The sequence below is a fragment of the Pteropus alecto genome, unplaced genomic scaffold (assembly GCF_000325575.1).
Source record: "Pteropus alecto unplaced genomic scaffold, ASM32557v1 scaffold94, whole genome shotgun sequence".
Classification (NCBI taxonomy): domain Eukaryota; kingdom Metazoa; phylum Chordata; class Mammalia; order Chiroptera; family Pteropodidae; genus Pteropus; species Pteropus alecto.
In genome coordinates, this window is record NW_006437736.1 from 2,497,180 (window position 1) to 2,510,973 (window position 13,794).

General features: G+C 47.3%; 1 protein-coding gene across 5 annotated transcripts in view; it reads left to right on the forward strand.

Moving 5' to 3' along the window:
• Window positions 1-13,794, forward strand: part of LARGE1 (LARGE xylosyl- and glucuronyltransferase 1) — a 484,407-nt gene that overhangs the window by 369,422 nt on the left and 101,191 nt on the right. For all 5 annotated transcript variants that reach the window (XM_015591589.1, XM_015591588.1, XM_015591590.2 and 2 more), the window contains one exon: window positions 4,991-5,095. In XM_015591589.1, the coding sequence (XP_015447075.1) occupies window positions 4,991-5,095 (105 nt within the window). The remainder of the gene's footprint in view (window positions 1-4,990; window positions 5,096-13,794) is intronic.

A 13,794-nucleotide genomic window follows, 5' to 3' on the forward strand; every position in this document is an offset into this window, starting at 1 on the left:
AGGCGGGCAACCCGTCATCGCCCCACGAGGAATCCCCTGGGATTTTACCTTTTAATGAGATGTTAGGCCCAGGATGTGTTTGCATCATCAAGATAAGGGTTTAGATTTTGACCTTGCAAGACCAGGGTGCAGATGCCACCTGGCCGATGATGGGTTTGGCAGAGCTATAAAAGATGACCTGTCTCGTATGCACCGTCACTGGGGACCAGAGGGACTGTGCCTCGAAGGGTGTTATGGGACAGCACCATCACCAAAAAGTTCTGGGGGAAGCTTGGGAGTTCGGAGGTCTGTGTGGGAGGGGCAGGGGTGGCCTGAAATGCAAGAAGGAGTGTGGTAGCTGACTCCAGCACAGACGCCAAGCAGGCATCACCCACCTTCCCCCACAGAATCAGTTCTTTCCTGCCCTTCACTCCTCTGACTTATCAGTGTTTCTGACACCGCAGGTACCACCACACTGCTTCATAATTGTTTATCGGTCTCCTTTCTAGCTGCCTCCGGGGCAAAGACTATATTTTATTTGTCTTTGATTCCTTAGTATTTTGTGCGGTATCTGACAAAAGCAATCTCTCAATCGATATTCACGTAAACAAAAGTCTCAGCAGAGTAAGAATCATGTCAGCTAAGGAAGGGAGGGAATGGCTGAGACTGCAGATGCCTGAATCCAAGCAGACGGGGCGGCATATAGGGCTGGGGAATTCTGGGTGTACTGATAAGAGCAATTACCTACTAAACATTTTACTCTTTTCTAGGCATTGCCAGTGGTAATGTTTGAATAAACAGAGAACACAGTTTCATTTTCACAAATCAACTCGTGCCTAAAGAAAATAATTCTGATGTATATACTATTTATCAACTCCATTTTACAAATGAATAAAGAAATAGGCACAGAGAGGCTGGGTAACTTATCCAAGGTCACACAGCTAATAAGTAGAAGAGCTATGATTTGAACCTGGGCAATCTAGCTCTGGCACTCATTTTCTTCACCACTTCCCTGTATCCAAGAAGAGTAACACTGGAGGCCGCCACTGCATTCTGCTGGTTTGTGAGCTAGATTCAGACGCCGCACGAGGTTACTGCATGCTACTGGCCCTGCAGGTGAACCTCACCCTCTGACTAAAGCGGGGACAGCTCCAGACCTGGGTAGTAAATCTCAAACTTTAATGTGCCTTTGAATGACCTGGGGATTTTTTTCAAATGCAGATTACTAGGCCTAACGGCCAGCATGCTTAGTTAGAAGTGTCGGGGTCTGAGTTAAGATATGATATTATCCCAGACAGAAAAAGTTGAAAATCACATGATATCACGTATATGTGGGGTATAAACCTAAAAGCAACAAAGAAACAGGACAAACAAACAGAGACTCATGGACGTGGACTATGGACTAGTGGTTGCCAGAGGGTAGGGGGTGGAGGAGGAGGGGGGAGGTAGGCAGGGTAAAGGGGGTCAAATATATGGTAGCTGAAGGAGACTGGAACTTGGGTGGTAAACACAATAGAATATATAGATATCAAATTACAATGTACACCTAAAAATTATATAATTGTATTAACCAGTATTACCCCAATAAACTTAATTGAAAAAAAGATATGATATTATCCTCTCACCCCCATATACCGAACCACTTTAGAGATAAGATAAAGGAATGTCACCCTATTTTACTCAGCAATCAGGTACCTCTTCCCCCACCCATGGGGCAGAGAACTGACTGGGACAAGAAGCCAGGAAATCCTTCCTTCTCGAAACCAGACAGGTAGAGGAAAGCAGCCTCCTGGTCACCATTAACTTCTCTTTGAGGCCCAGGCACCTGCGCTTGTAACAAGAACCCCGGTGTTTTTGACGCCGAAGGCCCTCACACCACATTTAGAGAAACAAAGTTCTCGGATGATTCGATTGTTGTGTTAGAAGACTTCCAAAGAAGACTGCACGGATGGGCTCACAGTCTTTCAGGAGCTTACAGCTCAGACGGTGATATTTAAAAATAGCTATCACTGACATCGTGCTTGGTATGCGTCAGCCCCGATCCTAAGTACGTAACGCACAGAAGTCATCGAAACAGGTGAAGTCACAAACAGCCATTAGAATTAGATCCTGAGGCAGAGAGAGGTCTAGTAATTTTCTCAAGGCTGCACAGCTAGAACCAGGCAGTCTGACTCGTCTACACTCTTCACCTCTGGCTGTACTGTGTGCAGGTTCCCCAGGTCTGCATGCAGACCTCTTGGGAGTGGGGGTACGCTGAGCTCAGGGGGAGTCACAAAGCCACGTGCCAAACCCAGCTGCGACCATTTTAATCATCGCAGAGCAATTAATGACTCCATCTAAAAAAGGCAAAATGAAGTAGCTGTTTGTTATTTTGCTTTCTCAAGCAATGGATATTAAAATGACAGCCACCATTTGCTAATTAAGGATTTTATTTTCTTAACCTCAAAGATGGCTGTCATACGTGAAAGGGCTACGTGCCACCGTCAGAAGAAATGCAGCCTGCAGCCCAGGTGCAAATCGAGAGAAGGAGAATTTGTATAGTATTCTCTGAGATAATATGACTTCAAGTTAACCATGCAAATTACTCCCCTGGAGATTAAGACTTGAGTTCAAGCCTTCAGTAGAGCAACTGATTGATGTAAAGGATGCGTCTAGGCGCCGCCTCCCCATTTTTGCAGTTTTTCGAGCAGGTGAGGAAGATGCCAGAGTTCCCAGAGCCGAGTGGGGAATGTGTCCATGTTGGTGAATGGAGAGAGGGGGAAATGCTTCGTACCTTCAGAAAAGTGGGCACGTTGATACGCTAGCATTAGTGGTCTCCAAATCAGGAGAGATTTACCCACCAGACATCATTTATTTAGCAGACATTTTTAGTACCTATTGTGTGTTAGCTACTACGTAGTCCTTGTCCTTGGACTAATGCCAGAGATGGATCTTTACAGATGAGGTGCTGGGGGTGTGCCTGGATATCACCCACTCTAGCCTCTAGAGGGCACAAGTCAGCTGATGCCACCCATCTCATGCAGGAGTGAAGCTAAAGTGATCATTCAGAATGGAGGGTATTCATAGGCGTCTTCTTCTGGGCGTGGGCCCCAGAGGATTATGGGTGAGGGTTGGCAGGGCCAAGGGCAATTGCTGTGTGAATGCTGTGTGAGCAAGACAGCGGTGAGAACACAAGCGACAAAAGTGCACAATCGTGTGCCGGGAATGAACCGAGTAGACTGAGGCAGAACACAACACCTGGAATGCCAGAATATAAAACTCGGACTTTCAGGTAGCTGAAGATTACCTTACCTGAAATTCGGATGGCCACCCTAAATTCACTGAAAGATCATTCTCCTTTTGGCATTTCTGAGCGTATGATGCTTTCATCATGGCAAAAACAAACAAGCAAGCAAAAGAACATCGTATCGCCAACTTGGGGCCGTTAGTAATTATGAACCAGCTCCCCCAAAGACCCCACGTCCCGTCTGCATCACGACCCCTGTGCGAGGTTATTAAACGGGCTCTATGACGAGGTCACAGCCTCAGGACTTGGCACACAGCCTTCTGAGCGGCAGGCACCGTGCCTTCCAGATCTGACTATTTTGCACGAATGCCACAGGCTTGTTGTGTGTGGAATTGATTGGCTCTTGCACTTCCTAAATTGGCGATATGTTTTTCTGAGGGATTCTACAAGTTTTGGATGTAATCATATACATTGACAGAGTGGGTGGTAGTGTTTTTCTCATGCCTCTAATTTATGTATTTGTGCCGGCGTGTTGATTTAGATAGGAGCTCGATAAATCGATCAAATAAATTATACGAAACCCACACACCGTCATTTCAAGGAGCTGTCATCACACTGAGGAGGTTCTATATCACCCAGCATGCTGTTCCGGGAAAAACACTGTGTTTTCCTAACGTGCTGCTGGGCTTTCATTTAGTTAGGAAGGTCTTGATTTCTGAGATCGGCCAACAATATGAGGATTGTAGCTCCAGAAGGCATCAGTTAGCTGTGGAAGACTGATCATTAGCTATGTGATCTTTAGCAATTTATTTATACTTTCTAAGCATCAGTTTCTCTTTTCTATAAAGTAAGGATTTGCAATCCTATCGTAACCCTTTGTCATAAAGGGAAGCAATAACGCATTGAGATCGTGGAAAGAATCTGGGCATCAGACAAATAAGAGAAATAAGAGAACTATATGGTGACTTCATCTCTGGTTGTGCAAATCGTGGTCCTATGTGAGCCAGTTTCCTAGTGTATAAAATAGTATTGCTACTAATTCCATGAGAATATCGTCTGCGTGGCATGATAGAGCTCTCTCATGCGAGGCAACTGGATCCGATGCCTGAACCACCATTCTTAGAAGGCCCAGGGATTCACTCTGGGGACAGAGAAGCAATAATTCCTCTGTAAAACACTCCTGAATTGATGTGATGTTGACATGATGCTTGTTGCCACAAGATAAAGTGACTGAGTAGGTGGCCAAAAAGTGGCTCTTCTCTGGGTTCTCATCTCATCTAACAAGGCTTGTTTCTCCCTCTCTGATAGAAGAAAATTAGCTCAGCTCATGCCTAGAAATCCAGGAAATTAGTGTGCAATGGGAAATATTAGGACCGGAACTCTTGAGGAGTAGTATGGCAGTCCATAAATAGATGCTGCAAGAGAGAAGGGATGGATGGATGGATGGATGGATGGATGGATGGATGGATGGATGGATGGATGGATGGATGGATGGATGGATGGTTGGGGAGTCTGGCTTTATCATAGATTAACTATGTCACCGTGGGCAAGTTAACTACTCTGGGCGGCCTTCATTTCTTCTTCATAAAATGGAGTAACAAAAGCAGATGGGCTGCCCGAGTGTGAGAATTAAATATGTTTCTATAAGTTAAGCACTTCCGTCAGAGTCCGGCACTTATTAAAAGCTCCCAAAAATGAGAGCTACTGCTATGATTCGCCGCCACGCCATCTCCCTGTCAGTACCCACTGACCCGCTAAGACCTTTGCCTTCTTTGTGCTTCACAGGTCAGCAGGTCCTGGGCTTGGTAGAGAATCAGAGCGACTGGTACCTTGGAAACCTGTGGAAGAATCACCGCCCTTGGCCTGCCCTTGGGAGGGGCTACAACACAGGTAAGTTATGGGGGCAGCAGGGTGGGATGGGGGTTACAAAGGGCTCTGTGAGGACTCACGCTTCTTCCTCAAGGGGGAGAGGTAAGCCAAAGCACGGGAGAAGGCCACCTGGTCGCCTGAGGGCTGCAGTGGACGGTACAGAGGCAGGTAGCTTTCCAGTTCTTTCTGAGTGCTGCAGCTACAGGCAAAGTCGCCATCAGGCCTTGGCAGTCGTCTGGCGGTCTCACTGAAAAGCCACTCTCCTGACTGACCTTCACACGAGAGGACGAGTATGGCCTGTGGGCTCCTTGGCTCCGTTAATACAGACGAGAGGTCATTCTGCAGTGACAAAGAACCTTGACATTTCAGTTTCTTAACACAGCAGGGACCCGTTTTCCTCACACCCCGTGTCCGTTTTACGTGTGCCGAGACCTGTGCTCACTGTGGACACTCGGGATTCGTCTGGATGCGCACTTCCTAGGTCAGGGAGGAAAAGAGCAGATGTCCTGTTGACTCTGGAAGTTTCTGGTCAGAAGTGATATGATTTTTGCTAGTATTTCATTGCCTAAAGCATGTCATGTGGCCATGCCTACCTTTAAGGGGTGCGGGCAAGCGTAACCTGACCGTGTGCCCAGGGGGAAAGGCGGAATGATTTGGTAGGTGGTGCTTGGTGGTTCCAAGGCCCTTAAACACCATGAGTCTAACCCCAAATCTGCTATTCCACCTCGTCGCTAACCCCAAACTTGCATCTCCTCTTTTCTTTCTATCTCTGTTAGTAGTATCATTCATTCACTCACTTGTTCTTTGTTCAGCTACTGTCTATGGAATGCTTACTGTGTACTAGGCTCAGTGCTAGGTGGGCCAGACACAGCCTGTGACCTCATGAAGCACATAAACAAGGAAACCGGAGCAGCCTGCCCCTCCTTAGGCTCAGGCCCTGCCACCTCTGGATCCTCCTGCCTCTTCCCCTCCGTCCTCTTTGCCACTGCTTTGGTACCCCGTTCTCAAAGGATGTGGACCCAGGATCTGTGTCGGGACTGGAACTTGGAGATCAGGGTGAAGTAGGGGGCATCAAGCCAAGAAGTGCAGGGACCTGGCATCTGAGACCGGCTGTCCTGAGTCAGGGCCAGTGTCTTCAGAGGATGGCGCCACCTCAAGGTGATGGGCGGAACCTGTCCTGGAGGCCACAGTGGGAAGGACCAGAGGGTCAACTCTGAGGACTGAGGGTCGGATTCAGAGAGGTCAGGTACAAACACAGGGCCCTAGAGGCCAGAGGGAAAAGCGTGAAAGTCAAGCCTCCAGAGGTGAGAGTTCAGGGGTGGGGTCCGAGTAGGGTCAAAGCTAGGCTAGGATAAGAAAAGAAAGGTCCTGAGTGTCCTGAGCAGCCAGAGGTGGCACTTAGGGATCGAAGGCCATTCTTTGACCTGGGGGCCATTCCTTTGCTGACATTTGCCAGAGGAACCAGGCATGCCTCACTCTCTGTCACTTTCCCCTGTGACACCTCCCAGGCGTTAGAGCCCCAGAAGTTATAAGTGAAGAATTTTAACCACCTGCCCTTTACACACTTTGAGAGGCTCCCCACTTGTGCTAGCATTAACTCTTTAGTTACAGGCTGCTGAGTCATTCCAGGGGGTCCTTGAGAGGGGGCCCAGGTTGGGGGAGGGGGCCGAAGGGGCTCAGAGCAGCGGCAGCCCGGTATTAGCCGACAGTCTGGAAGTATTTCGCGTTTTGATAATGGGTAGGGCGGTGCCTCTGCACCCAGCAGAGTACTGGCCACACACACACACACTATGCCACGGGCTTTCTGGGTGTGGATCTCATGAGACCCTCACACCAACCCCAGGAGCAGGTGCTGTTCTTATCTCTATTTTATACACAGGAAACTGAAGCTTAGGTAGAGTTTATGGATAGGTAGGGAGCCGGAGGTGTTTACTGACCTAACTTTCCTAGTTTGAATGAACTTCAGGGGCTCCAGGATCAAGAATACTTTTTAAAAATACATAAAATCCTAGGCTCTGCCCTTGAAGGGTCTTGCGAGAGGTTGCCCAGGATTCTGCCCTAAAAGAAGCCTCCGGGGTGTCTAAGGGTCTGCTCTGATAACAGTGGCAGTTTCACCTCCCAGCAAGCCTTCCGAGGGACTGTTCTAAGGGCATTTGAGACTGGACCCCTTAGGAACCCACAGTGGCCTCATAACAGGGGCCCCTTTTATCATTGTAAGCAAATGACCATCCCATGTCGATCTTTGGTGCCTGGATTCCAGCCAATTCACTCCAGACTTTTATAAAGCTGGAGAGACCCATGTTTGTTGGATGGGAGAAGGCAAAGCTCGGCTAAGCCCTGGTGTGTGTGTAGTTTCTGTCTCCCAGAACACAGAATAATAGAAAAGGTCACACACAGATATACTGTAGTGCTTCGAGGACACGGCGTCGGGGTCATGATCATCTGCATAAAGGAAAAATCATCGGTTATCAATTGGGGTTTGCAAGGAGAAGAAAAATGTTGCCCACTGGGGAATTTATTATGACAAAAAGGTCACGTCCCTTCCCACCCCTCCCAGTTTGCCTGAGAATGTGAAGTCAGGAGACATACACGTATCTAAACCGCATCTGGCTCCTACTTGCTATGCCAGGTCAGTGAATTACTTTCCTTCTTGCTGCTTCTGATAGGGCAGAGTAGATGGGGGAAAAGCCCTGTTAGAAGTGATGTGTCCATTTTAAATAAGCCAGTGACACCAAGCGATCGTTATAACAGGATTTATGTGACATCGAAATGGGTTGGCTTCCATCATGGCGATTTATTATTTTAAGACTAAGGGTGGTGCTTCCACATCCCTGATGCATCATCCGGACATTTAGATTCTCGTGGAAATTGAGCCCTAAATCCCATAGTATCTGAAGCCTCCAAAGGAGGCATCTCCAGCCAAGCTCGGTGTGAGCTTTGATGCTGGGAAACCGAGGCAGATCCGGTCTGAGTCGCAGTGCAGCCATCTTATCTCTGTGAGCTTGGCCACGTTCCTTCACTTACTCGAGCCTTAGTTCTCTCCCTCGTCAAATAGGATAATGACAGCACCGAGTGTGAGGATTAACCGGGAACTTGTTGAACGAGCCTAGTCTGGCATCAGGCACAACAAGTACTCAGGACATCTTGGTCTGTATCCTCTTGCATTTTTCTACTACTTATTCTGTCAGGGAATGGACTCCATCTGCTTTAAAAATGGTGGTTAGGTGACTGGCTGAGGTTTGCTAAGGTCTCCTGAGCACTCAGGTCAGAAAGAATCACTGTGATTTTTGCCTAGCAGTTTCTCTCCCTCCCTCCCTCTCTCCCTCCTTCTCCCTCCCTCCCTCCCTCTCTCCCTCCTTCTCCCTCCCCACTTCCTCCCTGTCCCTTCCCCTTTCCCGCCTCCAATATAGAAAAGGTCAGCTTTTCGTATTAATTTAGGGGAAAAAATGAAATAGTAGTTCATATACCAGCTTCCTGATTCTGTTTTACTTTGAAAACCCCTGGAAAAAGCATGAGACGTTTGAGTTGGGAGATCTGCCTTTAAGACCTGGCTGTGCTTTTGAACTCCTTGCCTTTAAGAAAGCTGCTTGAGCTCTCTGAGCCTTGGGTCCCTCTATAAACTGAGTGTGACCACTCTCTCCACACCCCACCCCCACACCAACTGTCCCCATGTAGCCACAGGGGTGGGGCCCGTCAACCAAAGTGCTGTAGGAAGCTGATTGTAGCTTTTGCCTCCCTGACCACGGACTGGCTGAGTAACTTCTTTCAGGTAATTTTGATTTGGCCACATCGATGGCGATCAGCAGCGTTCTCCAGGCACCACACCAGGCACCTTCCCGTGTTAATTCCTAGAATTATCTCATGAGTTGGCATTCCCCTAAGAGCCAGCCAGCTTACCCCTTCCTCTTTCCTTTCCCAGCCTGCTTGCACAAAGCCCACAGGGCCCTAAAAGGTTAGGGACAATCCGCCCATCGCCCATTTGCGCCCCCACACACAGTTTGTGACTTAATCCATCCTCACAGGGCTGCTAAGCCACACAGCTGTGGATGGACCCGCACATCCCAGCACCGGGCCCTCGTCATAACTGCTCAGGTGGGGTAGAGAGCAGCTCCCACTGAACCTGGCACAGAGACAGGTTCATTCCTGACCGTTCTCTCCAGTCATCCTGTCCTAAGTGCAAAGAGCTGTCATTCATCCAGCATTCAGCTGTCTGCAGGACTTTAAAAAAAAAAAAAGACAACAAGGTGATTACAGGCTCATTAAGATTCAGCCCACTTCGGTTCTTGCACTGCTGGTGGCTATTTAAAAACAAACACCAGCAAAGAGAAGGCGAAGGAGAACCAAAAGGAGCAGGTGACGAGAGAACGAGGTGAGGCAAAGTAGAAGGAAGATGGCAGGTGTATAGAGAGGTTTGTTTTGTAGGATCCCAAAGCATACTGAGAAGAGAGGGCGTGTCCTCCCCCGGGATGAAGGACATAATATGAACTAGAGGAAGTGCTTTAAGAAACAATTTAAAAATAAAATGTATCCTGTTCCTTTCAGTCCCCAAATTAGACCAGAGACAGGCACGTGAAGACCCAGCTTTCCAGGGACAGAGCAGGAATTCTTATTTCTCTAGGAATTCTTATCTGCAGAGCCACACAGTTGGGATATTCAAGGACGGACCCACCTCTGAGGTTGGAGCAAACGCTAGGGTCATGAAGGAGTAGACGGTGACACTCCATAAAGCCAGGCACCGTAGTGAATTCCAGGGCCGGGATTCAAAAGGAGCAAACATTTGACAACTTACCAGAGAACTGTTAAATGAATAACTTTAGTGTGACAACGCGAAGGGTGGAATGTAAGGCTGCCCTTCGCTCTGCCTCTGCCAGCCAGCGTTCCGCAGGCTTGGACATGTCCATTTATTTCTCTGAGTGCCCCCTGTCTCTTGGTTCAAGAACTAAGATCTCTTCTTAGTTCCTCATGCTCTAAGGAAATAACTGTGGTTGGATGATTTCTGTCTGTAATAATTACATCCAGAGAAACGAGATTTAAATGTAGTTCATTCATTCATTTTATTCATTTGTCCATTCGGGACATGCTGTCGAATGCCTATTATTCTGGGTTGAAGATGAGTTTTAAAGAATGAATGATACCAAGAACCTTCCTTTCAGGAGATTATATTCTCATAGAGGGGAGTTTGCGTATCTAAAAATAAATTTAGTAGCATTGGAGCCCCTCCCGTGATTGAGATGGCACAGGCGAACATCGGCCCTGCAGTCACCCTGGACCAGCATTTTCTAGACAAATTCCAGAAGACTTTGCAGGAGATGTTAATATGTGTTTCAAAACTGGCAGGTTGAAAAATCTGCCCACTGTGTTCCCCTCTTGGAGATTCTGATCGCACGTGGACATAGTAGAGATGCCAAGAAGTCCGGAAGTAGAGAAAGCTGTGACACCCAGCGGCATCCCCCATTCTTACCTGATCCCAGAGCTTTGGAAACAAGTTTGGAAAAAAAATTCCCATACACCAAGTCTGAGATCAGAGCTTCTCTCCTGTTGAGCTCTGTATCCCAAGCTTTTGGCACAGAAGTGTTTCAATGGAGTTTGTAGAACAATCTCATTGAAAGATGCTGTCAGGTAGGAATGGTTCGGTTCACCTGACACCACACAATAGAAATGTCTACTCTGTTTTGTGCTGTAGTTTCTCATCATCGCTCTACTGTAAGAGCATAGACCCCATAGCAGTGCGCCTTCTTAATCAATGTCCTGTGTGTCACTTGCACATCTGACGCCAGTCACCAGCCAGCCACCCTCCAAAACCTTCTTTCCCTTGAAGGAATGCTCTGTGAGATGGCTTCGAGTAGACCTTTCGCCATCCTGATTGGTTGACCACCTCTCGAGAGCTCCAGTTTCTCTTTCTGAGGGCGACACTCTGACCTGAATGATATGCTCTGGAGTTTGCATTTCTAACAATAAGTTTTATCAAACTATCTAAGGTTCACACCTTCACCTGGACACTCCCGCCCACCTTTCTGAATCAGAACGCCTATTTAAAATGTCAGCTTTCATAACAAATGAACAGGACAGACAAACAGAGACTCATGGACATGGACTATAGACTAGTGGTTACCAGAGGGAAGCGGGGAGGGGGTAGAAGGGAGGTAGACGGGGTAACAGGGGTCATATATGTGATGACAGAAAGAAATCTAACTATGGGAAAACATCAGATTCATTAACCAATGTCACCATAAAATAAAAAAATTTTTTTTTTTAAATAAAAAAATAAATAAATAAATAGATAAATAAATAAATAAAATGTCAGCTTTCAGGCCCTAACCCAGAGGGAGTGAGTCTGAATCTCTATAGAGATGAGGCCAGGTAACTGTTATGTTAAACATGTCCCCTATATGATTTTGATGCACACCAGTGTTTGAGACCCGGCCTCCTAGTACACACTTCTATTGCCATTTGCACATCAAGCTCAAATTGAACTTGAGCCCAACTGAAAAGCTCTATGAGTGGCTTTTCGGCCAAAGATTCTCATTCTGTACTTCCGTAGTAGATTTACTGAGCCTAAAGCACAGACTTTATATTTATCTCTGGTGAGTTTTATCTGATGTAGGCCAATCTTTGTCATTTTATTTGACCTCATTTTAGTTCTCAACTTAGGATCATCCACAAAAAATAATGAAAAGGCCTTCTGTTCATTCAGCCAGTGACCGTGCCCCATTTTAGTAACACATGTTTCGAATGCCTGTAATAAAAATCAAAGATTACCTATGTTATACTGTCTACGAGTAACATTTCAAAAAAAAAAAAAAAACAAACCTGATATCGTGCCCTGACTGGAATTTAAAGAAGAAATAAAAGGAAATTAATTTACTATAAAATCATATTGACTTCAACATGTAATTGCCCAGGCTTGGCAAGCAGAGGAGACCTTATGAAGTAGGCAGATGCTTCTATGCCTGTGTCCAGGATGGGACAGTCTTTAGTGTGACGGATACAAGTGCAAAATGGTACCAATGGGGTCCTGGCACTACCATTCCACAGGTGGCATTTGACATCTGTGAGAAGTTTTTTCCAAACGAGTGAAACTCTCTTTGTAAAGGATCGGATACCAGGAAGAACCATCTTCCTTTGATTTGTACTCCAAGTTCAGTGTCTACTGAAGACCACCCAGCAAAAGCACTTGGTTTTCTCCTGTAAGGAGTGTTAGTTTCAGGCGCAGATAGTTATAACAGTTACATACATTTATAAAAACCACAGATGTTCAGTGAGACCCATGCGGGATGCGGGAACATTCTTCACTGTGTTGCTAGACTGTCCCGGGAAGGGATGCTGTCCCCTTGGAGAGTCACGAGTGCAAGGCGTTACAGATTTTCAACAAGCCGACGCCCATGGAAAGCCATGATAAGCACAGGTGTCCCTCGAGGCTGGTGTCACCGAATATGAGAACGCTCCTTGCTCAGAGCATTCAGCCAGCCGGAGTCAATGTGGCAACACTTCCGTCCAGCAGCCTCTCTTCACTTGACCTTTATCTAGGTTCAGTGGCATTTCCCAAAGCTCGTCCACTTCATATCCTGAACCCGAATCTCTTTCGGCCTGGGTTCCACCTTGTGGGTTCGCACAAACTACATGCACCCGCTCTCCCACCTGATAACCCCTTAGCAACCTGCATTAAAGGAAGCAAACCACATGCCCTGGTCTTCTCCCCCATGGTCTTGCCACCCCTGGTCTCCCGCACATTACTGATTCTCTGAACTTCAGTCGATTCATATATGAGATGAGGATGGTCGCAGTATCTAACTCACAGAGGATTGTCGTGAGAAGCAAATGAGATAATAATTGTAAACTTAACGTGATCAGGCAAGGTTGGGCGTGTAGTTAATGTTGTTTGGAAGGTAGACTAAGGGACTGCGCGACCTCTGGCCTCTTAGGAGTCGGTCACTCTCTGCTCCTCGAGCTCCCATTTCATTTTTCCTGTGAAAAGACTTATATTCCGGCGAGGAACAGTTCTGCGTTCAAGCCCTGGCTCCATCTCGTACCAGCCTCATAATTCTGGGCAACTCGCATTCTTTCTCTGTCACGTCAGCCCAAGAAGTGTTCCCATCTCACAGGGTGGCTGCGATGAGGAAAACGAGATGAGATGTGTAAAGTTCTTGGGACGCTGTCTGGATAGATAAATGTCAGCTATTCGTGCTTTGCCTTTGTATTCGCGGTTCGCACGCGGCAAGGGCCGCTGTAGCCAGCCCCTCGGCATCTCTTCATAGTAACTCCGCTCTCTGTCATCCATGGAGGACTCCTGGGGCCGAGCACTCGCTCTCCAGTGCTGACCATCCACGTGCCCATTGCTCATTATGGAGATTCATCACGCATCGAGCGTGCGTGACCTGCCGGGCACCTTTCTAGTCCCCTGGAGTCCTCCCCTGCTCTCCCTTGGTGCCGTCTCCTCCTTGTGCTCCCAACCCTCACTCAGCTCCAGCCATTCTGCCTTCCCCGCTGTCCCCGAGCACACCCATGGGACCTTGCGAGTCCTCTGTCTCCAATGACGGCCTCACCCCACCCCCTTCCCTGCCTTATTCTCCACCGTGTTAACCACCGTCTGACCTATGATAGTTTTGCTCACTTTCTTTTTGATTTTCTGTCTCTGTTCATGAAGATATAAGTTCCTCAGGAGTTATAGTTTCTAATTCGTTTCCTTGCTTTATCTCTTATACCTAGAATCAAGCCTGGCA